General features: G+C 49.0%; 1 protein-coding gene across 8 annotated transcripts in view; it reads right to left on the reverse strand.

The window, feature by feature from the left end:
- Positions 1-21,266, reverse strand: part of LOC104363421 (dysferlin) — a 99,932-nt gene that overhangs the window by 12,735 nt on the left and 65,931 nt on the right. For all 8 annotated transcript variants that reach the window (XM_042807956.1, XM_042807955.1, XM_042807952.1 and 5 more), the window contains 8 exons: positions 20,707-20,862; positions 18,884-18,975; positions 16,468-16,638; positions 15,767-15,909; positions 13,090-13,229; positions 10,664-10,752; positions 10,342-10,437; positions 6,487-6,628 (listed from right to left, as the gene is read on the reverse strand). In XM_042807956.1, the coding sequence (XP_042663890.1) occupies positions 6,487-6,628; positions 10,342-10,437; positions 10,664-10,752; positions 13,090-13,229; positions 15,767-15,909; positions 16,468-16,638; positions 18,884-18,975; positions 20,707-20,862 (1,029 nt within the window). The remainder of the gene's footprint in view (positions 1-6,486; positions 6,629-10,341; positions 10,438-10,663; positions 10,753-13,089; positions 13,230-15,766; positions 15,910-16,467; positions 16,639-18,883; positions 18,976-20,706; positions 20,863-21,266) is intronic.

Raw genomic sequence — 21,266 nt, forward strand, 5'->3', positions numbered from 1 at the left:
ATTGCTTCCCCCCTGCCTCCCCAGCACCACTTCTACCCCCGAGAGCAAGCCCTGGATTGCCGGGGACTCCCTGCCTGATGAAGGATGGCTCAGGCAGGATTCGACCCTTTCCGGGTGGCAATGCGTACGGCGCTAGCACGAGCTGTACAACTTTGGCCTTTCTTGTGGAAAAACACTGTAAATGTGGTTTGGCTGGTGGCGAAGCTTTCCTCCTTGGAGCCCCGTGAAGCTGGGGACACGGCAGAGCAGAGCTGGAAGGGCAGGCTGGGGAAGGAGGAATTTGATGCTGAGCTAAGTTTATGGGTCCATTTCAAGGCAGTGTGAAATTTGCCTCCATGATTAAATCTAGCTACGAAAGTTCACTATAAAAACAACCCACGGCAAGAAATTTATTTCCTAGCTTTTTGCAAGACATGGGAAGGAAGGGGGCTTGAATTATTGTTTGGGGGTTTGTTTTGCAGTGTGGGGGAGAGAGGGGAGGCTGGTGAATATTTTACGGTCGTGAATAATGCTGCAGGGGAGGCAGGGAAAAAAAAAAAAAATAAGCTCATATCACTAGAAAAGTGTTGACAGGGCTGCATTTCTTCTAGGTCGCTTATGTGCTACAGAATACAAAGAAGCAACCCCGCTTTTTCGAGGAGGAGCGAAGCCCCAGCGTGTTTGTGCCCAAGCAAGCCTGGCCCGGTTCAGCATGTGCATGTGGGAGAGATCAGATCCCTTATCCCGCAGCAACTGGGGAGCCCCGGCTGCCCAGGACACCCCCTGGCAGCTCAGCCCGGGGAGCCTCTGCTCCATCAGGCTGTCCTGCAGGGCCAGCCTTCGGGGTTGAGGAACTGCCTCTCTGAACCTCATCCCATTGGGGCGTCTCACGTCTTCGTAACAAGCAGACAGCTGAGAGCGCTCGATACTGGACTTTTACCGGGCCAACTCACCTCTTTGATCTCCCTGTTGTTGCCAGCTCCGACCGTTGCATCGTAGGGCCCACGGCACTTGGGTTTATGCACCTTCCCCCTCCTCGGGGCGGCAGCTGAGCAAAAACCCCAAGCGTAAAGCTTCTGCTGTGCATTCGGGCACAGCCTTGCCAATACCTGGAGGAAGACTCCGGGCATCATCACACCATAAGTGTGAGATAGTCATAATATCTGCCTTGGAGCACGTGCCCTTATTCCAATCCCTGGAATCACTCGCTGCAATGATATTTTCTCAGCCTGGCACCATTTCCTTTCAGGCAGAGTTTATCAGGCTTTTCCAGGGACACGGGGCCATCCCGCTGCCAGTTCGGGAGCTCCAAGCCTCGGGGTCCCAGTCCTGGCCAGTTTGGGAACAGCATTCTTGGACCTTCAGTTCTCCACTCAGACATGCTCTGTTCTTCCCTCTCCACACACCCATTGGAAAGCAAAACTCACAACAGTAACTCCTGTCTGAGTATCACAGAGGCTGCTGGTGCCTCCCAAGCCACGTCTGCTGCCCTGCCCTACTACAGAAGACTGTTGTGTCGTTGCATCAGCTTGTTGCAGTCCCACTAAAATACATAAAATATGACTGCCCTGTCTGACTCTGCCTTCCTCTGCAAAAAAAAAATGTACTTGGAGCCCATTTAGAATGTTGCATTTTGGCTATATGTGGAAGGAAAAGAATCATTTTGTGTTTTGCTTTGCTTTCTGATGTCACCAAGAAAGACAGGGAAGGACAAAATAAAGAACAGGAAGCAGGAGAGGAAAAAAATCAAAAATTAAAAGGCAATAGCCTTTTTTCTTTTAGCTTACTGACACCAGACAGAAATTAAAAATTTCAATCTAATAAAATATTAACTGCTTTTAACAAAAAATCAGTGCTTGAAACTCAAAATTTCAAACCAAAACCAGCCAGAGCACAGAGATTTCTTGGTACAACCTGGAGATTCAGTGACGACCAGAACAAAATAAGGGGATGAACCAAGGACCCAGTTGCTGAAACCTCACACATCTGGCTATATATATATATATTTTTTATTTTTTTTTTTTTTTTAATTAAACAATGGGGAGGCCACACACTTACTTCCATGGTAAACTCTCACCCTATCTAACAACTACACCCAGCCCAGGCTGACCACGAGCTCTCAGCTGATTGAGAGCATCGTGCTACGAGCCGCCGCTGCACGGCACGAGCCTCCCCCGTGCAAAATCCATCGCAACGGGGACGTCCCCGCGTGCCCCACCACTGGCAGCAGCTCCTGGTTCCCAGCTGGGGCGGAGCTGCTGGGCGCGGAGGAATGCTCCGCCTGATCGGCCCCGGGTGAGGGTCTGGCCGGTTGCAGGTCAGTACCAGGAAGATGTCAGGGCACTAGAATGAATTTGCAGACAAAGGAACAAGAATCGATGAAACCAGATGGAGCTGGGAAAGCCCCAGTGCCAGGGAGGGAGGAATTTATTCTTGGCTCCACTCAGCAATAGAACAAAACAAGCTGTGAGCTACAGCCCCTTCTTCCCTGCTTTTCCCTCAAATGCCTTTGTACTTTTATCTCTAGGTGGGGTTTTGACCCCAAACCTCCCTCTTTCTCATATCTCTCCTAAAGACGTAACTCTAGTACGACTTCTGGGATGTCACCAGCTGATCAGTTATAGAAAAAACCCTTCCGAATGTCAGGTTTGTTGTTATATCCAATACCAGAGCCAGCAAACTCGGAAACTTCAGCTGCACCTTGCAGCAACAGGGTCTCAATTATTCAAAGAGACCTGTGCAAGCATCACTGATACCTCACGGCCCCAGGGTTATTCCTGGGATTATCCTATAGGACCACCAACTTCTAGCCATGCGAGTGGCAGACACCCACCACTGCCAGATGCCAGATGTCCCAAGACCTCCAGCTCTGCGCCCAAGTAGGTTGTAAATAATCTGCTTAAAACTTGGATGGGCCCCTTCAGTTGAGAGCACAAAGTAGAAGAAATTAAATGAATGTAAGAGCTCCTCGAAAAAGAGCCTCACAACAACTGCCCCATCCTTCCCACTGGATAAACCAGACAGTCTCTTGCAGTTTCTTCTATAGAAGTGGGATGGGTCCTCTTCCAATGACTCTCTTTGTCTTTGCAAAGCAGAATATTTTGTGTTCTGGCACCAATACTTCATTTTCTTGTTGACACCTAACACCAAAGTCTAGTAGCAGAATAAGTATGAAGACAACATCTATGTTCCTTGGTCTGGTTTCTGCCAATGACATGGCATGACATGGGTTTGGAATCGCCAACAATGTTCCCATACTCAATATGTTCATCTCCTGGAATTTCTATTATGCAACACTTTTCAGATGGTATATAGACAACCCAGCCAGGTCTTGGAAGCTCCAGCCTATTTCCAGGTCCACTCAAGCATCAATAGTTTTTAACTTGTATATTGAGGTGCTCTTGAAATTCTACCCTGAATGTTCATTTGTGCAGATGAAATTTGCTCAGACATCCAGTGTCAAACTTTTTCTGCCCTAGAGGACATCTAGAATTCAGATTTGGCAGCTATATTCAGCTACTGCTGTAACTGGCACTCGAAGCTGAACATTTCAAGACCAATTTCATGCATTTTCCACCTCCACCGCGCCTGCGAGACGTGGGAGCTGAGCGCCTCTCTGACTGGGTGCCCAGCGAAACGCGATCCACCGCCAGCCTATCTCGGGATTGCTCTCCACGGGCTCTGGTTGTACCATGACCATCCGACAACATTTTCTACAAGAGTCAAGACCAGCCAGGCTTAGACCTGGGGATTTAAAGTTTAAACCCTGCAGACATCTGCTTCTCTCTGTTGGCTGGAAGCAGAGCGCGCAAACACGTCAGCCTTGACAAATCTGCCTTTCTGCCCTCACTCCCCCCGCAAAATAACGGCGCTCCAACCTGCAGTGCGTATTGACCCTTCCACCAAAACGACTGCACAATTTGCAATCTCAAAACCAGCCTTCTCGTGGGGCTTGGCAAGCTGCAAGCGTGCCGTGGCCGTGCAAACGACATGGCCTGACTTGTCCCTGGCTGCTAGAGAAAGATGGCACAAAAAGAAGTGTGAACAGAAATGGGAAATTCTGAATAAATGCTGGGGGAGGATGTTAAGGAAACACGCGTTTACATATTTTCAGAAGAGCGGTCCCAAAGATGGACTTCCTCCTTCACGGGGATTTTTTTGAAATTCAGAAGGGGGTAAATGCCTTTCTGAGAAGGAGAAGAAAATCTTTACAACATTACTGCAACAATAAAAGATATGGATGGAAAAACACTCTGAAATGGTTAAAATGTTTAGAAGAGCAGTAATAAGAGCCTACACTTCCAACCTATAGGTTGAATCGTTGCTCAGAGGATTTACAGGCTCCTGCTTTCCCTTGAGGTGCCCTGTGGGAAGATTGAAGCCTCAAAACCCCAAGTAATCCCAGCACTTTGAAGCTTTGGAGATAAAGTTCCCAAAACTTCCAGTGCTGCGACAAGGATTAAGCGATCCTGGCTAGCACTGGCATCCCCAGGGCTTCGGGGGCTGGTTCCACCGCACGGCACCTGGGTTTTCCCCAGGTTTACAGGCTCCCAGCTCCCCCCAGACCTGCACGTCAGAATTAAACATCATGAGGACCCTCCTGCCCAGGGGCAATCTTGCTTTGGGGAGATTATTTGCAATGTGGGTTGGGGTGACTCATTCCTGTGGTCCAAGGGGAGCTCCCGCCTGCGAGGAGGCAAGTGGAGCAAACAAAGGAGAGCAAATTGAAAGCTGCTTTCCTCCCAGCAGTGCTCTCTCCGAGGGCCAACACCAGCAAGGCTGGGCGCAGGTGGCTTTTAGCAGCTCAGGATTTGCCATCTGACCGTTTTGATTTAAATTCCACTTTCCATCGCCTGCGTTTAAAGTTCAGTGCATGGGCTTTTACAGCAGCAGTAATGAACCTGGAGTTCAAACAGCACATGGCGAGATCAAAAATTGCCAGAGCGGAATGTGTCCCACAAATACAAAGCATGGCTTTTCATTCATTATTTTTTCCTTTACAGAGAGGTTTTACAAGCTGTTTATTTTCTGATACAGTGTTGGCAGACATGTGGTCGGAGGAGAATCAATATCAGCACAGTGGGATGTATTTTCTTAAACGGTTTATAGGGGGGTCTTTGCTTTTTCAAAGGGGGATAATTGAATGTAGTACACACTGTACTTTTGATTTGTTTAACATGAAGCGTGAAATGGGTACAGCTATGATTCTGTCAATCAGTTTAACTATCCAGCAATTCATTTTGAAGCTAGGCCTCCTCGCAGGGATCGTCTGGCTCGAGGGATGGGGAATTCACTCAACATCTTCCCCGCCAAAGCGCCAGCTCCAGCCCAGGCTGCGCTGGGACCCTGCTGGCCCCACAGAACAACCTGGGATGGGGGTCCCAGGTGGGATTGGTGGGTGCAGATGGTCCCACTGCAACGGGGTGTCTTCGTATTCAAACGAACACCGAGGTTGAGTTCACAGCGGCAGGGCAGGGAGTGGGGACGGAGACTCGGGGTTGGGTGGCTGAGGGGTTTGAGTTTCCAGGAGGGGGTCACGGGACAGAACCGAGTCTCAAAAGCAGGGCTTGTCCCTGCTGTCCACACAGACCCATCAATATTCCTCTAAATCTCCAGGTGATGAGCAGGAAATTTAAGTGAATAGCTCTCCCTCCCCTAAAGCATTCCCGAGAGCCTGTCCACTTTTCACCAGCGTTTTGCCATGTATGCACCCCAGCTCCATCCCCGTTTCCTCCCTCTGTGCAACTCCCAGCCCACATCTGACTGTCGCACTGCGCTCACTTATCTCAGGAACAGCAGAACCAACAGCCAGCTACAGATGTAGGAAGGAGGGGGCTGAAATCACGTCCACTTTTAACTCCCCAACCGAGTCCACAGCTCTCTTACTACACCGAAGGCTTCTTCACCCTGAATCCCAAACCAAAGCTGTTCTTCCCATCTCTGCATCAACGCACATCCCAACCCATGCTCCCCTATGTGTCCCTCCTGCTTACACCCTCAGGCGCTCAGAGGCAGGTCCTTCATTTCACCCCTCTTTAGCCCTTCTGTGATGTTATTATACAGCACACTGCCCATTATTCTGTGCTGGAGACCAGAAGTGAATATCTAACCATTCCCATGGAAATGCCATCTCCATCTTGGGAGTAGCCCTGTTGTGGAGTAGGCACCTTGGAAGTCCCACACAACCTGGAGAGTACTTTGACACCACTGCACCAATATTCAGCTGCCTCCAGTCCAGAGGAGTCTTTCCAGGAGGGGTCAGTCCCTCCAGACTCTTTATACAAAGCCACCTCTAATCCTGACCCCACAAATGTTGCATTAGAGATGTGGATTTTTTAAACCAATTTCCCCACCTGCCCACAACTTTGCGTTTCAAATAACGCAAAGGTGAGGATGGGCCTTGCACAGCTCCATTTGTGCTGCAGTTGTGCAGGTCTCAGATCACGCAGCACATTTCACCCCAGAGTTACAAGGCGAAGGTAGAAACGTCTGTCCAGGGACACTCACCTTTTTTGCGACGTAACACATCTGCTCAGCAGGGAGATAGTCAAAGGGGAAGACGAATCTCCAGTTGAAGTTGCCCTCTCCTCCCATAGACCTGTAGTGCACATCTGTCTTTTGCTTGTTCTCCTCATGGCCAACCAGCCAGCTGCAAAACGCAAACACGTTGCATGAAAAACTAGAAACTCACCAAGGATTTTGTAGTTCACTCAACCTTGCAGAGGCTGTGAGCAGGTAATAAAATGCCTCTCACCCCCGTGGATGCCTTGGGCTGCTATCTGTAGGGATAACCTGGAGCCCCTAGGAGACTTGAGAGGGAATGCAACAGTCCCTGCAATGTTGGGACATGAACCAGTGCTGGTGGTAGCAGCCTGAGATGCTCTGCAATCTCTTCTCCTCCCTCCCCTGAGTTTTATGGATGTTTTAAAGACTCAAGACCACCTTAAGTCTGGCTCAAATTTGTCACTTAGCCATCTGTAAGCACACAGCAGCTTCCAACCTGCCTTGGTGAGAGCTCCTTTCCCCTTTGCACCCACCCCAACAAACTGGCCCTGTTAGTTAGCCCCTAAAGCCAGTCCTGTTGATGAGGCAACCATTCTGAAGGACCAAAAGGCCATTTTTTGCCCCCTCTATTCTCCATCGATTTCTCAAAGATTATTATTTGAAAGTCCTAAATGGCCAAGAAATTCTTCCCCAGGAAAATCCCAGGTGGCCAGACCCTGATGTGGCCAGGGTGGTCCCCAGCGGCTCCCCTTTGAGCCGGCTCCTCACAGCACAGTTCCCCTCCTGATCTAAACGAGCTTGCTGTGGTCGCTCCACAACCAGACCAGGGGCAAACTGAAAACTTTCCATAACAACTACTTTTTTCCAGCTGTGAGTTTTGCAACTCTCAGGTTTTCATTCTGCCTTCTGTCCCTGTCCAAGATTTTTCAGTCTTCAGCAATCAGCGAAACAAAACAGAACAATAAAACACATCCATTTGTGTATTTAGAGCCCTTCTGGAGAAAAGCCAGAAGATTCAGAGAGAATCTCTAATGAAAACAATTATCTCGTTTGATTGTTTTCCACTTAAATTGAAAATAAGGGGGTTTGCCCAGCCATACAAATTATTCCCTCTTCTCCAGTGCTTGAGAGGAGCACACAACCTGTCCCAAATATGTTGTGGGAGACAGGGAAGGGAGGTCTACTCAAGTTCATCCTACAGCACACGATACATGCACATGTGCTACACGGAGAGCAAGGGTTGGTGGCATTGGGAATTGTGCGATGAGGTTACACTAATACTTAAACTGTGGTTGGATTATTTGATTTGATCTGATAGGATGCAAACGACAAGCCTGTATGTTTATCCACATCCTTCAAAACTTGGCAGGGACGCTCGGAGGATGCAGTGTGAGCGCCCTCTCCTTGCAGGCAAACAAAAGGACAAAGAAACGGTTTGATTTGGATGCCTCGTTGGCACGGGGGTTTTTTTCTTGCAGAATTTGCTGCACACACACACCCACACACACACACCCCCCCGCAGGAAGGGGATGCTAGAAATCAAAAGCATTCAAGTCACAGTGCCCCAGAATTAAAAACATAACGTAGGAATGGCCATGGTGACCAACCAAAGACCCATCTTGCCCGGTATCCTGCCTCTGAGCGGGGCCAACAGCAGACGTCCAGGTAAAAGTATTGAACTGGGGCAAACAGATCCTGATACCTTCCCAACACACCTCTCCAGGCTCCAATAATTTGCAGGTCAGAGATTTTCTGAGCCCTAGATAATGCTTTTATACTTAACAGAACTGGTAGATTTTTAGCCCATTAATTCATCCAGTATTTTTTAAATCCATGCGACTTAAGGTATCTGTAATATCCAAAGGCAAAATTAGGTTCTTAAATATAAGAGGCGACCTTGTTCTCAAAACTCACACACCTCCCTCTTTCTCAGCACGAGTGTAAGATTTGAGGACTCAGGCCATCCTTTTATTTAAGAACCCAAAAGGAGATGCAGATGAGTTTTAAAGTTGTCACATATTAGCACATAAATCTTAGTAGCGGTGCTTTGTTGGAAGGGAACTCTGGAAACTTGCAATCCAATTGGCTCAAAGCAATACTGGCTTTACCTTGAAATACCTTGAAAAAATTGCAAGATGATAAGTGAAAACCTCCCCTCCCATTTGACCTGGTCCAGTGTTGGTCCATCCTCTTGGTGAAGTAAAACTTTTTATTGGAAATTTCACTTACCAAAACAAGACAAAAATATCCTTCCTCTATGACAGTGACAGAGAAGGCTGTTAACTCAAAAAATACTTCTTCAGTTCCTCATGAGTATGATTTCCCTACACTACCACGCTTTTGTCTACCTACAACACAAGTCTTCAGGAAGGGAAGGTCTCTGCACTGAGCCTTGCACAGCCTGAACTGTGTTGAGACCCCTTCGTGTTGTTGTAAGACAAGACTACCAATAAATAACTGATTCAATTAAATAAAATAAACGGCAATTGCTTCAGGCATAATAGAAAAGCTCCTATTTCATTTGCCTGCCTAACTGACTCAACAGTAATTTACATGCTATGTAGAAGATGATGTCTAAGAGACTGAGGTTCCAGTCCTGGCCTTGCCTGATGGGTCAAATGGAGAATAAGCTGGCAACAGCCTCCTCGGAGAAGCACTGTGAGATCTTCTGAAGGAAAGCCGCAGGTAAAAGCTCTTTATCCGTGGAGCTCACCCTAAAGTGGGCTCCAATCTCTGGCCAGGCTGACCCAGAGATTTGGAAACAGGTCCAGCCCCTGCTCAGGAGGCAGCGGGATGGAAGGAATGTTCCCCACCAAAGCGGCACCAGGTCACGGTGGTGACGGTCACTCGGCCCACGGGATGCCCTGTCTGCAGGGCAAAGGCTTTAGCACGAGAAGGACCGTTGCTTCTCCTCCCAGTAGGATTAGCTAGGCTTTATCCAGAGATGCTAGTGATGCGGCCATTTCAGCTGGGAGAAGAGGAAGTTGGGCAGGATTTTTAACTCATTTACAGCACTGCGAGATTTGCTTGGTCATTGGGGATGCTGAAAGCCAGGCGAGGGATACCAGCAAGCGCTGGATGCTCTCGTTTTCCCTGCAACACCCTGCAAGCACTACCATTTCAGAGCCCCAAAGTGCACAGGGCAGCTTAGCTGGAGCTGATAACAATGCACTTGATGTGAATACCAGGTAAGCAGCACGCATTCTGGATTTACAGGAGGAAAATTGGGATTGTAAAAAAGGGATTTACAGTCTGTTTCAAAATCCTACCTCTTCCTGTCCATAAATCCAAAGAACGCACAAAATAAGTAAGTCCCTTGGCTGGGATTGCACCATTTTACACAAGATAAAACATAAATGGAGTCAGGCAGAGAAGGGAATGTGCCAGAGAAGTTACTGCTGGTTGCCACATTTTTGTGTGTTTCAAGGAAAAAAGGGAATTCCAAAAAAAAAAAACAGCTATGCAAACAAACCAACCTATGTATATGGAACGAGTCCGTGGCTGTCTCGGGAGAGGAGCTGGGAAGGAGCCGGCAGTGGAAATGCAGACTACGTGCCCCTCTCTCTAGTGGCCAGGCTGCTTCCCCACATCTTATCTCTCTAAATGTAAATATTGTCATGTCGGCGTCCAAGAGATGCAAAGAAAAACTTGACACTGTGAAGCAGCTACGAGCCCAGCAGCAACGTGTCTGCCAAGAAGCTGGATCTGTAGCTGGAGAGGTGTGAAGGGCCCCTTCATCCCCGTGGGGGTTCACGGCTGCCCCAGCAATGTTGATGCAAGGGCCACGTTAACTCCTCCGCTGCTGCTCTTGCGCCTTCGGGCTACGGTACCCAGAGGACACAAAGCAGGGTGGCTTACCCTTTGACGTAGATGTCACTCATCTTCTCCCCTGTGATGCTGAGATCATCGAGGATGACGTCCTTGGTGTTCCAGATGATGCAGCGCAAGAAGAACCTGGACAGCCCCGGGAACAAAAGCAACGTGAGCGGGTGGAAATCTTGGTGCAGAGCCCACCTCGACAGCCTGGCTGTGCTACTCAACTATTTAACTGAAGGAGCTAAGATGCAGTCATCTGGGCAGGTGAATCCCTCCCCACCTGACATCTCCAAGCTCACTCCTCTCCCCTCACAAACAGGAGGTGCTGGAACCAGCACTGCACTAAGAAAGGAAAACAAGTCACCTCTTGGCTTTGCGTGGCGTGACGTTGAAAGGGGGGCCAGGCTGACCCAGAGATTTTGGAAACAGGTCCACCCACATCTGTAGCTTTCCCTGTATGGAAAGAAAGACGCATGAAGCCTGGTCAGCCTCCTAACTGGGTTACCTTCACCTCCTAACTGGGTTACCTTCACCTCCTAACTGGGTTACCTTCACCTCCTCAGTAAGACCTAGTAGTGGAGAGAAAATATCAAGTTCTCCAGTGTTCCTTAGTTAAAAACTAAGGTTCCCTTAGTGGAAAAGTGTCATTAAATATTATATTAAAATTATTTTAGTGATAGCTGGGCATATGTTAATGGCTTGTGATATGTGAGTGGTTGATCTGAGTAAGCTGAAGTTGTGCTCTGGCTTTACTCTCCATGGCTGAGTATCTTTACCGAGGGACAGACTAAAGACTAGGTCCATGGGAGGTGTTGGAGAAGGAAGCAGCTCATTTGTTTTCCTTGGTATCACCAGTTGTCACCAGCTGGACAGCTGGTTTGTGGGTTTCTGATCATGGGAGTGGACGATGGAATGAGGAGGGGGGAATCTAATTCCACCTTCACAAAACCCTTCCATGGACAGAGCAGCAGAAATGCAGCTGAAATCTCGGGGGGGTGTTTTCAGGTGGTCTCTTTTACTGTAAAACACCAATAGGTGCCAATAAAATATTTTATTGTGCAGTCTCAAGGGTTGAAAGCAAAAAAAAAAAAAAAAAAAAAAAAAGCCATCCTTTGACAATCAGCCCATCACAGAAGGGTTTGTGGTTTGCTTGCTTTTTGGCAAGCAAATCTTCCACTTCAGCAGAAAACTTGCAAAGCCCAACACAGCTTTTAGCTCCTTACAAAGAGCCCACAGAGCCAGCCTGTTCTGCGGCTCTGGAGCAGGTCAGAGCTGGGTTTTGGGGAACTGCTCGGAATGCAACGTGGACTGAGTCACACAGGTTAATCCCCTGGCCCCAGCATCACCCCCACGGACACTCTTGGTTAGAAGCACCGGTGCAGGGCAGACCCCCACTGCTCTGCCCGTGCAACCCCGTGTCAGGGGGGAAGCCCCCTTCCTCACCTCCACGGCTGGTCCAACAAGACCGTGACCCTTGTAAGAACAGCACAGACCCACCTGTCAACTGATAGCACCCACCTCCTGCCTCTAATTATCATTTTCACTGGGTGAGTTAACATGAAAAGGTGTTAGAGTAGCATTCACTTCTGCTGACAGCTCTCCTCTCCCACCACTGGAGAGGGGGTCTGGTTAAAAATGAACCACGGAAGGGGAAGGGCTGTAGCGGTGCCGATCAGTGGCTGTGCACATTTACACCAGCTGCAGAGCCAGTCTCTTGAAATCTCCTTTGCAATGCAACTGGAACGTGTATGACAGATGATAATTAATCATTTTGTTCTTCAGGAAGCAGCATTTTTTGATCCGCATGCATAAAGCACACATATGTGCTAATCAAAGAAAAGGGGTTAGGCTAAGTACAGATACCTGGACTTTGACTGGTTTTGGATGGAAGCCCATTTCGTTTTCATTTGGCTTAAAAACATCCAGTCTGCAACACTACTAACACTTCACACCTCCGGGGGTGGGTTCATGCTGCAGAAAGGACGCTGCTGCACCGCCAAAGGAGCCTGCGGTGTCATTACCATTACAGAAGAATTGGGCATTAAGATTTCCAGATCAGAAGTGGCTTTCCCACAGTAAGTAAATAAATAAATAAATAAATAAATAAATAAACAGACAGACAAACAAACAAACACATAAATAAACAGATGAGTAAATAAATAAATAAATGGATAGATAGATTAGATAGATAGGTAGGTAGGTAGGTAGGTAGATAGATAGATATAGATAGATAGATATAGATAGATAGATAGATAGATAGAGATAGATAGATAGATAGATAGATATAGATAGATAGATAGACTGATAGATAGATAGAATAGATAGATAGAATAGATAGATAGATAGACAGATAATAGATTAGATAGATAGATAGATTGATAGATAGATAGATAGATTAGGTAGATATAGATTTGATAGGTAGATAGATAGATAGATTAAATAGGTAGATAGATAGATTAGATAGATAGATAGATAGATAGATAGATAGATATAGATAGATAGATAGATAGATAGATAGATTAGATAGATAGATAGATGATAGATAGATAGATAGATAGATAGATAGATAGATAGATAGATAGATAGATAGATAGATAGATAGATAGATAGATAGATAACTCAGGAGGCTGCAATCAATCTCTCCAAGCAAGTCAGGAGCTCCTGGGAAAAGCCCATCTCCTGGGGCAGGTACCCCAGCACAGCTCCACAGCGAGCCAGCCACCTGGGTCGGCCTTGGATCGAAGGGAGATGATGCTCTTGATCTTGTCCTGGACACGTCACGCCACCCACCTGCTCGATTTCTGGCTGGAGAGGGCTGTAAAGAGGTCTCGTCTCCACGTGCTCTGGCACCAGCCCTTGCTTCCGCAGGGCGTGCAGGGCGAGACGCTCCTCCACCGGCCCCAGGTGGGGGTTGAGGGGTTTGCCATCCTCTGCCGCAGAGAAAAAAAAAAAAAAAGATCAGCGGCACACCGCGCCCCAGCCGTGGGTGTGCGGGGCCCAATCCTGACTGCCCCGTGGGAGCAAGCACGAGCCCACCAGCCTCGCTGCAGCCAGGAGCGAGCAGGAGGAGCAAGCAGCCTCCGTTTGCAAATCCATCATCATCACAAACCCTCTGGGGCACAGGGCAACGCGTTCCCAGTGGGACACGTGGGCAAACCACCGCGCAATGGGATGGGGACCTGCAGGGAGTCTCCTGCAAATGCACACACACACACACACCCCTCGCCAAATCACAGCAAGTGAAACATTGCAAGGACCGAGTCGAAGCCATGGAAAGGAAAGTCCAGTCTTTGATCCTGCTCAAGGGTTCAAGCCCCCTAAAATCATAGCAGTTGGGGCTGTAGGGTCCCCAGTAACCCTCCAGCCCAGGCTGCTGCTCTGCTACTGTTCCCACACCCAGCAGAGGTTTATCTAACGTGTGATCAAAACTCTTCAGAGAGAGGAGACGAAAGAGCCTGCTCCGGTGTCTTTTTTCGAGCGCTCATGTGATGGATGTTTTTTAAATCCCATCATCTAAAACCATCCAGGATCTGCAGCTGGGCAGAGAGGAGTGCAGCGGGAACGAGCTTCCTACAGGGTCCCGCTTCTTCTCTGTTGGGTTCAGGGTGAAAGACAGAAATGAGAGGCGATGGAGGGCCATGAAGACACCACCAGCACAGCTCGATGGCCGGTCCCAGTCCCTGCTCTGCACCTCACTGGCCCCACTGGGGTATTTATGGTTTTTCACTGAAATGGGCCAGCACACAGCGAATGCCGAGCCATCCATGAGCAGACCTGAAACCTTCTCCACCTCCTCACCCTCTCCACACCAGACCTAATCCCGCCACAAGTCAGACAAGACCTAGGAATAATTGACTTTTTTGCCTTCTCTGCTCCAGCATTCAGGATCTGTTATGTCCATCCAGGTACGGAGGATGGCCAACTTGGCCTTGGCTGAGCCTGCTTCTGCCTCCCCAGCCCACGTGCCATGCTGGGACTGGTGGAGGACATCACCCCCCCCATGGTCGCCTTTCAGCCACAGCATTTCAAGGCTGTGCACCTTCGAGGACCTTTGAAATGAAATGCGCTCCATAAATATTATTACAGCTCTGCAACTTTCAGGTGATATATCCCAGCTCCTTTCTTGGCAATATCTTGAAGTGGTTAACTTCAGACATGTGGGCTGTTTCCCAAGCAGTGGAAACCTGGCATGTGTGTGTGTGTGTGTGTGTGTGTGTATGCACAGGAAAAAGAAAAAGCCCCTCTCAGAAAACAACAAATGTGGGGGTTATGGAATAATGGTCCGGGTGCAGTGCTTGTAAAACCCATGCTCTCGTGTTTAATAGCTTCACTTTATACCGCCAGGTTCAGATCTGACATTGCTCTGCGAACACAGCTGGTTTCCAGATCTCCTTGAGGTCAAGCATCAGACTTTGTTCTGTTTTTTGAACTGATTGCCATTAAAGCAGAGGAGGGTGAAAGGCAGGGGCTGGAAGAGGGGGGAAGACCCCGCTTGGTTTAACACCTTTCCAGCCCTTGCTGAAAACCTTTCACATAACGAGGAGCTGCAAAGGAGCCGTTGCTTCCCCACTCCTCCTCCTCCTCCTGAGGGGAGAACCATGAATTTGTGCCTTGGTTCCCAAGAGCAGGGAGAGGGATCAGTCCTGGGTTGTGCCTTATCTCGGGACTCTGCAGGCCAAGTCCTCCCTGATGGCTCTGCAGTACTGTAGTGGCCTTAATGAAGTCAAACTGCAGCTCCTGGGCCGTGTACAGTGGGGTTTCACATCCTCCCTGGGCCAAAACAGCCCTTCCATGCTTTAAAGTGGAGTTTTCTCTAAAAGGCATACCTCTGCCCCCAAGGGTGCCAGTTAGACAGGCACAAATTGATGGCCGGGATATTGCAGGTGTTGGCGTCGGGGGTTTTTTTTTGTGCAAACAAGAAAATGCCTCCTGCAACGTGCAGTGATCTTTTCTCCTTGCTGGCAGAGGCTGATTTTGCATTTCCAGCTGGAGCACACCTCACCCGCCGAGGCAGTGCGGCGGTGCGAGAGGCTGGGCGCTGTGTGCATGATATTGTCTCCCTCTAGTGACTTCAGCCCCAAAATGCAGAGAGGCAAAGGCACAACTGCTCCTCCAACCCAAGGAGCAGCTGGAAGATCCGGCTGGAGCCTCTCTGGCTGCGATGGGCTTTGCTGCTCCCAGCCTGCGTGTATTCGGTTTGCCGCAAGCAGCAAAGGGCAGTCACTCAAGGCCAAGGTTAACGTGGCTGGATCGCAGGTCGGGGTGCAACCCGCAGCCTTTGGGGCAGAGCCAAGCTTGGGAAAGGTGCAGAGCCAACCTCAACGGCAAGGTGAGGAGGACGGGGATGTGCCCGTCACCCAGTCATGGCCTAACCCCCCACCGTGATATGTTCATGACCTCCAACTCTATCGCTTGCACGGGATAAAGGAAAGCTATTTGGGGTCCTGAAGCAGCCCCATTACCTTACCCAGTTCAGAGATGATGTACTCCTGCTCCCTGAAGGTGATTCGGTCGGACTTGTAGGTGGGAGCCTTGTAGCCGTGCTGCAGGGAGAAGAGGTGAAGCAGCTGGGAAGGACGGAGTTGGTCTCGCCACTGGTTGGGTCCAGAGCTGAAACCAAACAGGAGGGAAAAGAGCAGCTCGACACATGAGGAAACATCTCCCAGACTCGCCAAGGGGCAGCGGCAGCGTTGCAATGACGAGGGCTGGTCCGAGGAAGGTGAAGCTCGCTCTGACTCAGTGCCCACTGGTGAACGTGGCTGCATGTCCCACAGCCCCCTCAGCCCCCACCTGCAAGGCTGGGGTGCCCTGATACCCCCTCAGGGCCATCAGGTCACCTTTCAGCTGGCTTTGTGCATGGAGGGGTGGTGACCTCACCACAGTGTGCCCAAGAGGCATCAGGGACGTAACAGGATTTCCCCCCAGGGCATTTATGTTATTTGAAGCATCCCACGTTTCTGGAGGCGCCAGGCCTCAGGGAAGTCCCTCAAATGTGGGGCTTCCCTGATGTGAATCTCAAGACATATCTTTGCAGTGAATGACAGCACCAGCCAGGTCCCCCCGGGACATCCCTGGAACAGCAGACCCCTGGGCTGAGACATCGCCCTGGTCCCCACGGCCAAGGGCAGGCACTGAGACCTCCGGCCCCGAGCCCACGGGGGTACCCACACGCAGTAGGTTTGGGGGAGGCCGCAGCGCGCCCCGTATTTTGACAGGAACCGGTTCTCCAGGTCTATGATGGTCTCCCCGATCTTCTCATCCTTCGACAGGAGGTCGTAGTCGTAGAGCGTGATCTTCAAGTCCTTCTCCAGGGGCAGAGTGCAACTCAGCTCGAACATCCTGCGCGAGAGCCAGAAAATAACCGTGAGACAGAGTTCATGCTGCTGAGAGCCCCACGGGAAACAGACCCACCCCCAACCCGACCCACCAGTGTGAGGAAGGACAGTGCACCCACTGCACATCTTTGTCACACTGGTCCAGTACTGTCGGTGCTGTGTTGTACTGGCTTAGCCTGTGGATATACAACTAAGCAAACATGCCTTGGGTTTTGCCTAGTTGAATTATTCTTGAGCAAACTTTGTCCCTGCTTAGTTTCTCCATCTGCTAATTGGACGTGATGGTGGTCACTGCAATATCCAGGGAAAAAGAGCAGCAGATGAGAGTCAGGAATCATCATTCAAATGGAATTTGAAAAGGGGAGAAATGACAGCTTTGGAAAACCATCAGCTCTTTAAGCCCAAAGAGCAAATGTCCAAAACAGGAGCCAAGCTGCCTGGGCCAAGCCTGTGGTCAGAGACTGTCCTTCAAAGCCTCCTTGTCCTCTCCTCCCAGTCCTAAGCATCTTTCTTCTGTGCCGTCTCCTCTGCCTTCATTACACCACAGTCCACATACTGACATAAAATAAAGCAAGAGCAAACCTTCCTTTCTCTCTTCAAGTCAAGGACGGCAAGAAACAAAGCACCAAGACACTGCCAAAACACAGCACCCTGCCCCAGCCCAAGCCGGCGCTGGTGGATGTTGGCGATGTGGAAGGTGGTACGACCCGGGGAGCAGGAGGGTCTGGGTCTGATCCAGCCCTACCAGGAGCCCCTCCACCTGCTGCTGGGAGGCAGGCAACGCTGGGGAGAACACGATGCCCATTCCCACCGCCAGCACCCACCCCGCAGCAGCTTTTAAGGAGGGGAAGTGAGTGATTATGCCACCAATTAAGAGTGCAGGAGGAACTGGGGTCAGCAGAAAGTAATTAGCTAAAGCTGGACGGCAGCCAGCCGCCCAGGGAAAAGCTCGTGAAACGGGAGGTTTAATAGCCTCCAGCAGCCAGGACCTCGGTTTTACATCTTGCTTTAAAGACTGGGTGGGAGGTGCAGCACGCTGTCTAGACGGCCGCTGGCCAAGAGCCAGGCTTGGCAAAGGAGGACTTGCTCAACCTAGCAGAGCTCACCAGGGTCTAGCTGTGGGTTCCGTGACAGGGCAGTAGGTCCTGGCCCACCAGAGACCAGGGCTCCCCACCACTTTGCGTTCACCGTAGGAAAGGCAGGGCTGCCATCTCCATTTGGCAGGAGAGGAGTAAAGGGCTGGTCTGATGCACGCTGCCCTCCGAAGTCTCACCAGCATCACCCTCACCAACCCTCTCCCTTTTCCTTCATCCTCGGAGATGGCGTATCTCCCTCTCCATCTTGCTTTGTTGGGAAGGTGTCACAGCATTGACAGCCTGAGCTGGCGAGAGCCACCTAAGAAAACCAGCTGGACATCATGTGGACTAGGGCTTGACCCCTGTTTGTGCTGAAGCATAACTCTCTACGCCTAATCCCAGCTTTTCTGGGAGATCAAAGTCCTGTCGACACGTGGAGGCTGGGCACCAGGTTTTCCTCTGCCTCCCTCCACTTTGCGTGGTCCCTGTGGTGCTTTCCAGCTCTGAGGAATACCCTTTCTGAAAACAACACTATATTTTGCCTTTTATCACAAGTTTGTGGCCCTATTGCGAGGCAAACAACTCAACCAGTCCATATCATGTTTATAGATAATTCTTTTTCAGAGCACTTGATTTTGAGGTGTCCCATGCCACAGCCTAATCAAACAGGTCTCCATTCATCATGTCTTTTCGTCAAACACATAACCAAAGTGCCTAAATGAGAAGCAGAGTTTCCCCAGACTCTCTACCATCAGTGGGATGAGGCAGATGCCTCCACAGGGGAATCTCAGGCCCAAACAACCCTCCTGACATCTCCACTGGTGATAGAGCAGACCCAGCCCACGCTCCACAGCTCAGAAGTCCCAAAGAGAAGATAAACACAAGCCACGGTGGGCAGGACAGCGGTGAAGGTCAGACTCACTTCAGCAAGGTTGGACATGAACCAAGAGCACACCAAGGGAATCACAGAACGGTTTGGGTTGGAAGACACTTCATCTAGTCCATCCCTCCTGCCGTGAGCAAGACATCCTCCACTAGATCACGTTGCGCAGAGCCCCGTCCAACCTGACCTTGAATGTAGGTTGGAATGGGAAGCTCTGGCCGGCCCAGCTCTATTCCCTTCAGTATGACATTAAAAAAATCCCACGGACTCCAGATTGAACCAAAACTTACTTTCCAAAGACAGGCTCCAGCGTGCAGGAGAGGTAATTTTCTTGGTCATTAATGGATTTCTTTCCCACTGAAATCTTCACATAGGGATCGCACTGGAAGTGGGCATGAAAATAAATGCAAAAAAGTCATTGCACAGTAATATTGATGGTGAAGGAGTAACTCTGCCTCTCCTTGTCCCAGCAAACAGGATCTTCCACCACCCGTGACTAACAGGACAGTCTGACCATTAACTACAAATCTGTGACCAGGGGCAAGAGCTGCCTGCACTGCAACTCCTTTTTGAGGATGACCGAAGGAGCAGTTAGCAGTATGGGACAAGAGCCCAAGCCCTTCTGAGGCCAATGGCATGGAAAAAGCAATAAAAGAGCATGAAGAAGACTCTTATGGCTTCTTCAAGTCCTCAGGATGTTCCTGTTCTCATCTGAGTCACCTATTTTGGGGTTCCAGCAAGGTCATAATTTTTTAAGCTTAAGGTCTACTCAAAAATAGATTTACAAATTTACTAAAATGTCAAAGGGAAAACATTTTGTTTCAAAAAATGTGGCTGAAAAAACATTTATTTCCAAGATGTTGCAACAAATTAAAAAAATATATATAAAATGGAAGCATTCTTTAACATAAAGCCTCATTGTGCATCTAAAAATTGTATCAGATATTTTTACACTTTTAGCAAGTTTTTAAGCTTCTCTCTCACAACTAAAACTATTCTGGGAAACCAGCATAAATTTGAAAAGTGGTTAAATTAACTTGAGTCAGCATTTTTGCAAGGGGAAGAAACACCAAAAAAAAAAAAAGAAAAAAGAAAAGAAAATTCACCTAAAAGATGTCACCCAACTTGAGTCCAGTATCCAGAGGGACCCACCACCTTAGCTTGCATTTTAAAAAAAATAAAATAAAATAAATAAAGGCAAAAATATTGGCTAGTTTTGCTCCCTGGAAAAAACACCCAGGCCAAGTTCCCAAGTTCCTCATCACTTTTCCTTGACCTGCAGGTTTTTTTAAGAAGCAAAGGATGGAAAAGCAGTGCTCAGGGAAGGTGAGGAGGGACTGGGCATCCCGGGCTCTCCTTTTGTCTCCCTTTGACTGTGATGAGCTTTAGGAGACACCACAGCACCGGGGGGAAGTCTGTGGGTCAAACTTGGATTGGTTTTGGTTTTCAGTGTAGAAAAAGCATTTTTTCTACTCCCTCTTTTTGATCTGCAGGAGTCTCTTATGGGAGATTTCTAAGAAATTGAAAACTTTCGTTCCAAGTCCGCTTTCAAAAACTGGGCAGATTAAAAAGCAGGGGGGTTTTGTTCATGTCAAAATATTTCCCACACTTCTTTTTAACTTTTTCTCCCTATTTTACAGTAGAACAAAGAGAATTAAGAAGGGTTTTTCCCTGAGTTTTTTTTGCAAAGTGAAACAAAATGAACATTTTCTTTTTGAACCAACACAATTTTCTTTTTGCACTGAATTTTTCTTCCAGACTAGCAAAGCTTTGCAAAAATCAGTCGTATGAAAGACATAATTTTGTTTCCTTTGGCACCAAAAGGAAAAAAAAAAAAAAAAAAACAAAAAAACAAAACAAACCAACACCTCATTTAGCCATTTTAACTAGTCCTACTGAAAAATCCTTCAGGATGGAGAAAGAGTTGGCTCCTGGGATTCCAAGAGGTTGCAATGGAGGCAGAAAGAAGGTGTGGATCTCCTTTCTGCTGTCACCATTGTTTCTAAATCTTAAGCCGTACATGCAAATTTTGATCGGTTGGAGCTGGCCCGCTGAAAGAGCCCTCCCTGTGGGCCAGCACTGAGGTCCCTCAGAGCCTTCCCCAGCAGGATACCTTTCCATTGGTGTCCTTGGGCTGGAGATCGAAGGCCCGGATGATGTAGACCCTGACGAGACACTCCTGGGGTCCTCTGGCCGGCAGCTGGTGGAACTGCCGAGGTGGCATCGGGACTCGCGGGTCATCCGGGAGAGGGTAAATCTTGAATGAACCCTGTAAAGAACAGCTGTGTTCAGCTGTGCTTGCACACCCACACATGCAGATGGGTCTCCCGTGAGCCAGCTTGCAATAACAGGCTGCATGGTTGCGTAGAATCAGAGAATCGTAGAAAGGGTGGGGTTGGGAGGCACCTTTCAAGGCCATCTAATCCACCCCCCTGCCATGAGCAGGGGCATCTTCAACTAGATCAGGTTGCTCAGAGCTCCATCCAACCTGGCCTTGAACGTTTCCAGGGGTCGGACATCTACAGCTACAACAATGCTGGGGCTGGAGCCCAGATCTTGGTCTAATAGACCAGATCATGTCCTGCCAGTCTCTCCACGGTCGAGGGAGCCAGCACCAGGGTGGTGAGCTGCCTGTATCATCCATCCCTTGCTCGAACATCGATGCACGCTCTG

This window comes from Tyto alba, unplaced genomic scaffold, assembly GCF_018691265.1.
Source record: "Tyto alba isolate M040663 unplaced genomic scaffold, T.alba_DEE_v4.0 Super-Scaffold_6, whole genome shotgun sequence".
Taxonomy (NCBI): Eukaryota; Metazoa; Chordata; class Aves; order Strigiformes; family Tytonidae; genus Tyto; species Tyto alba.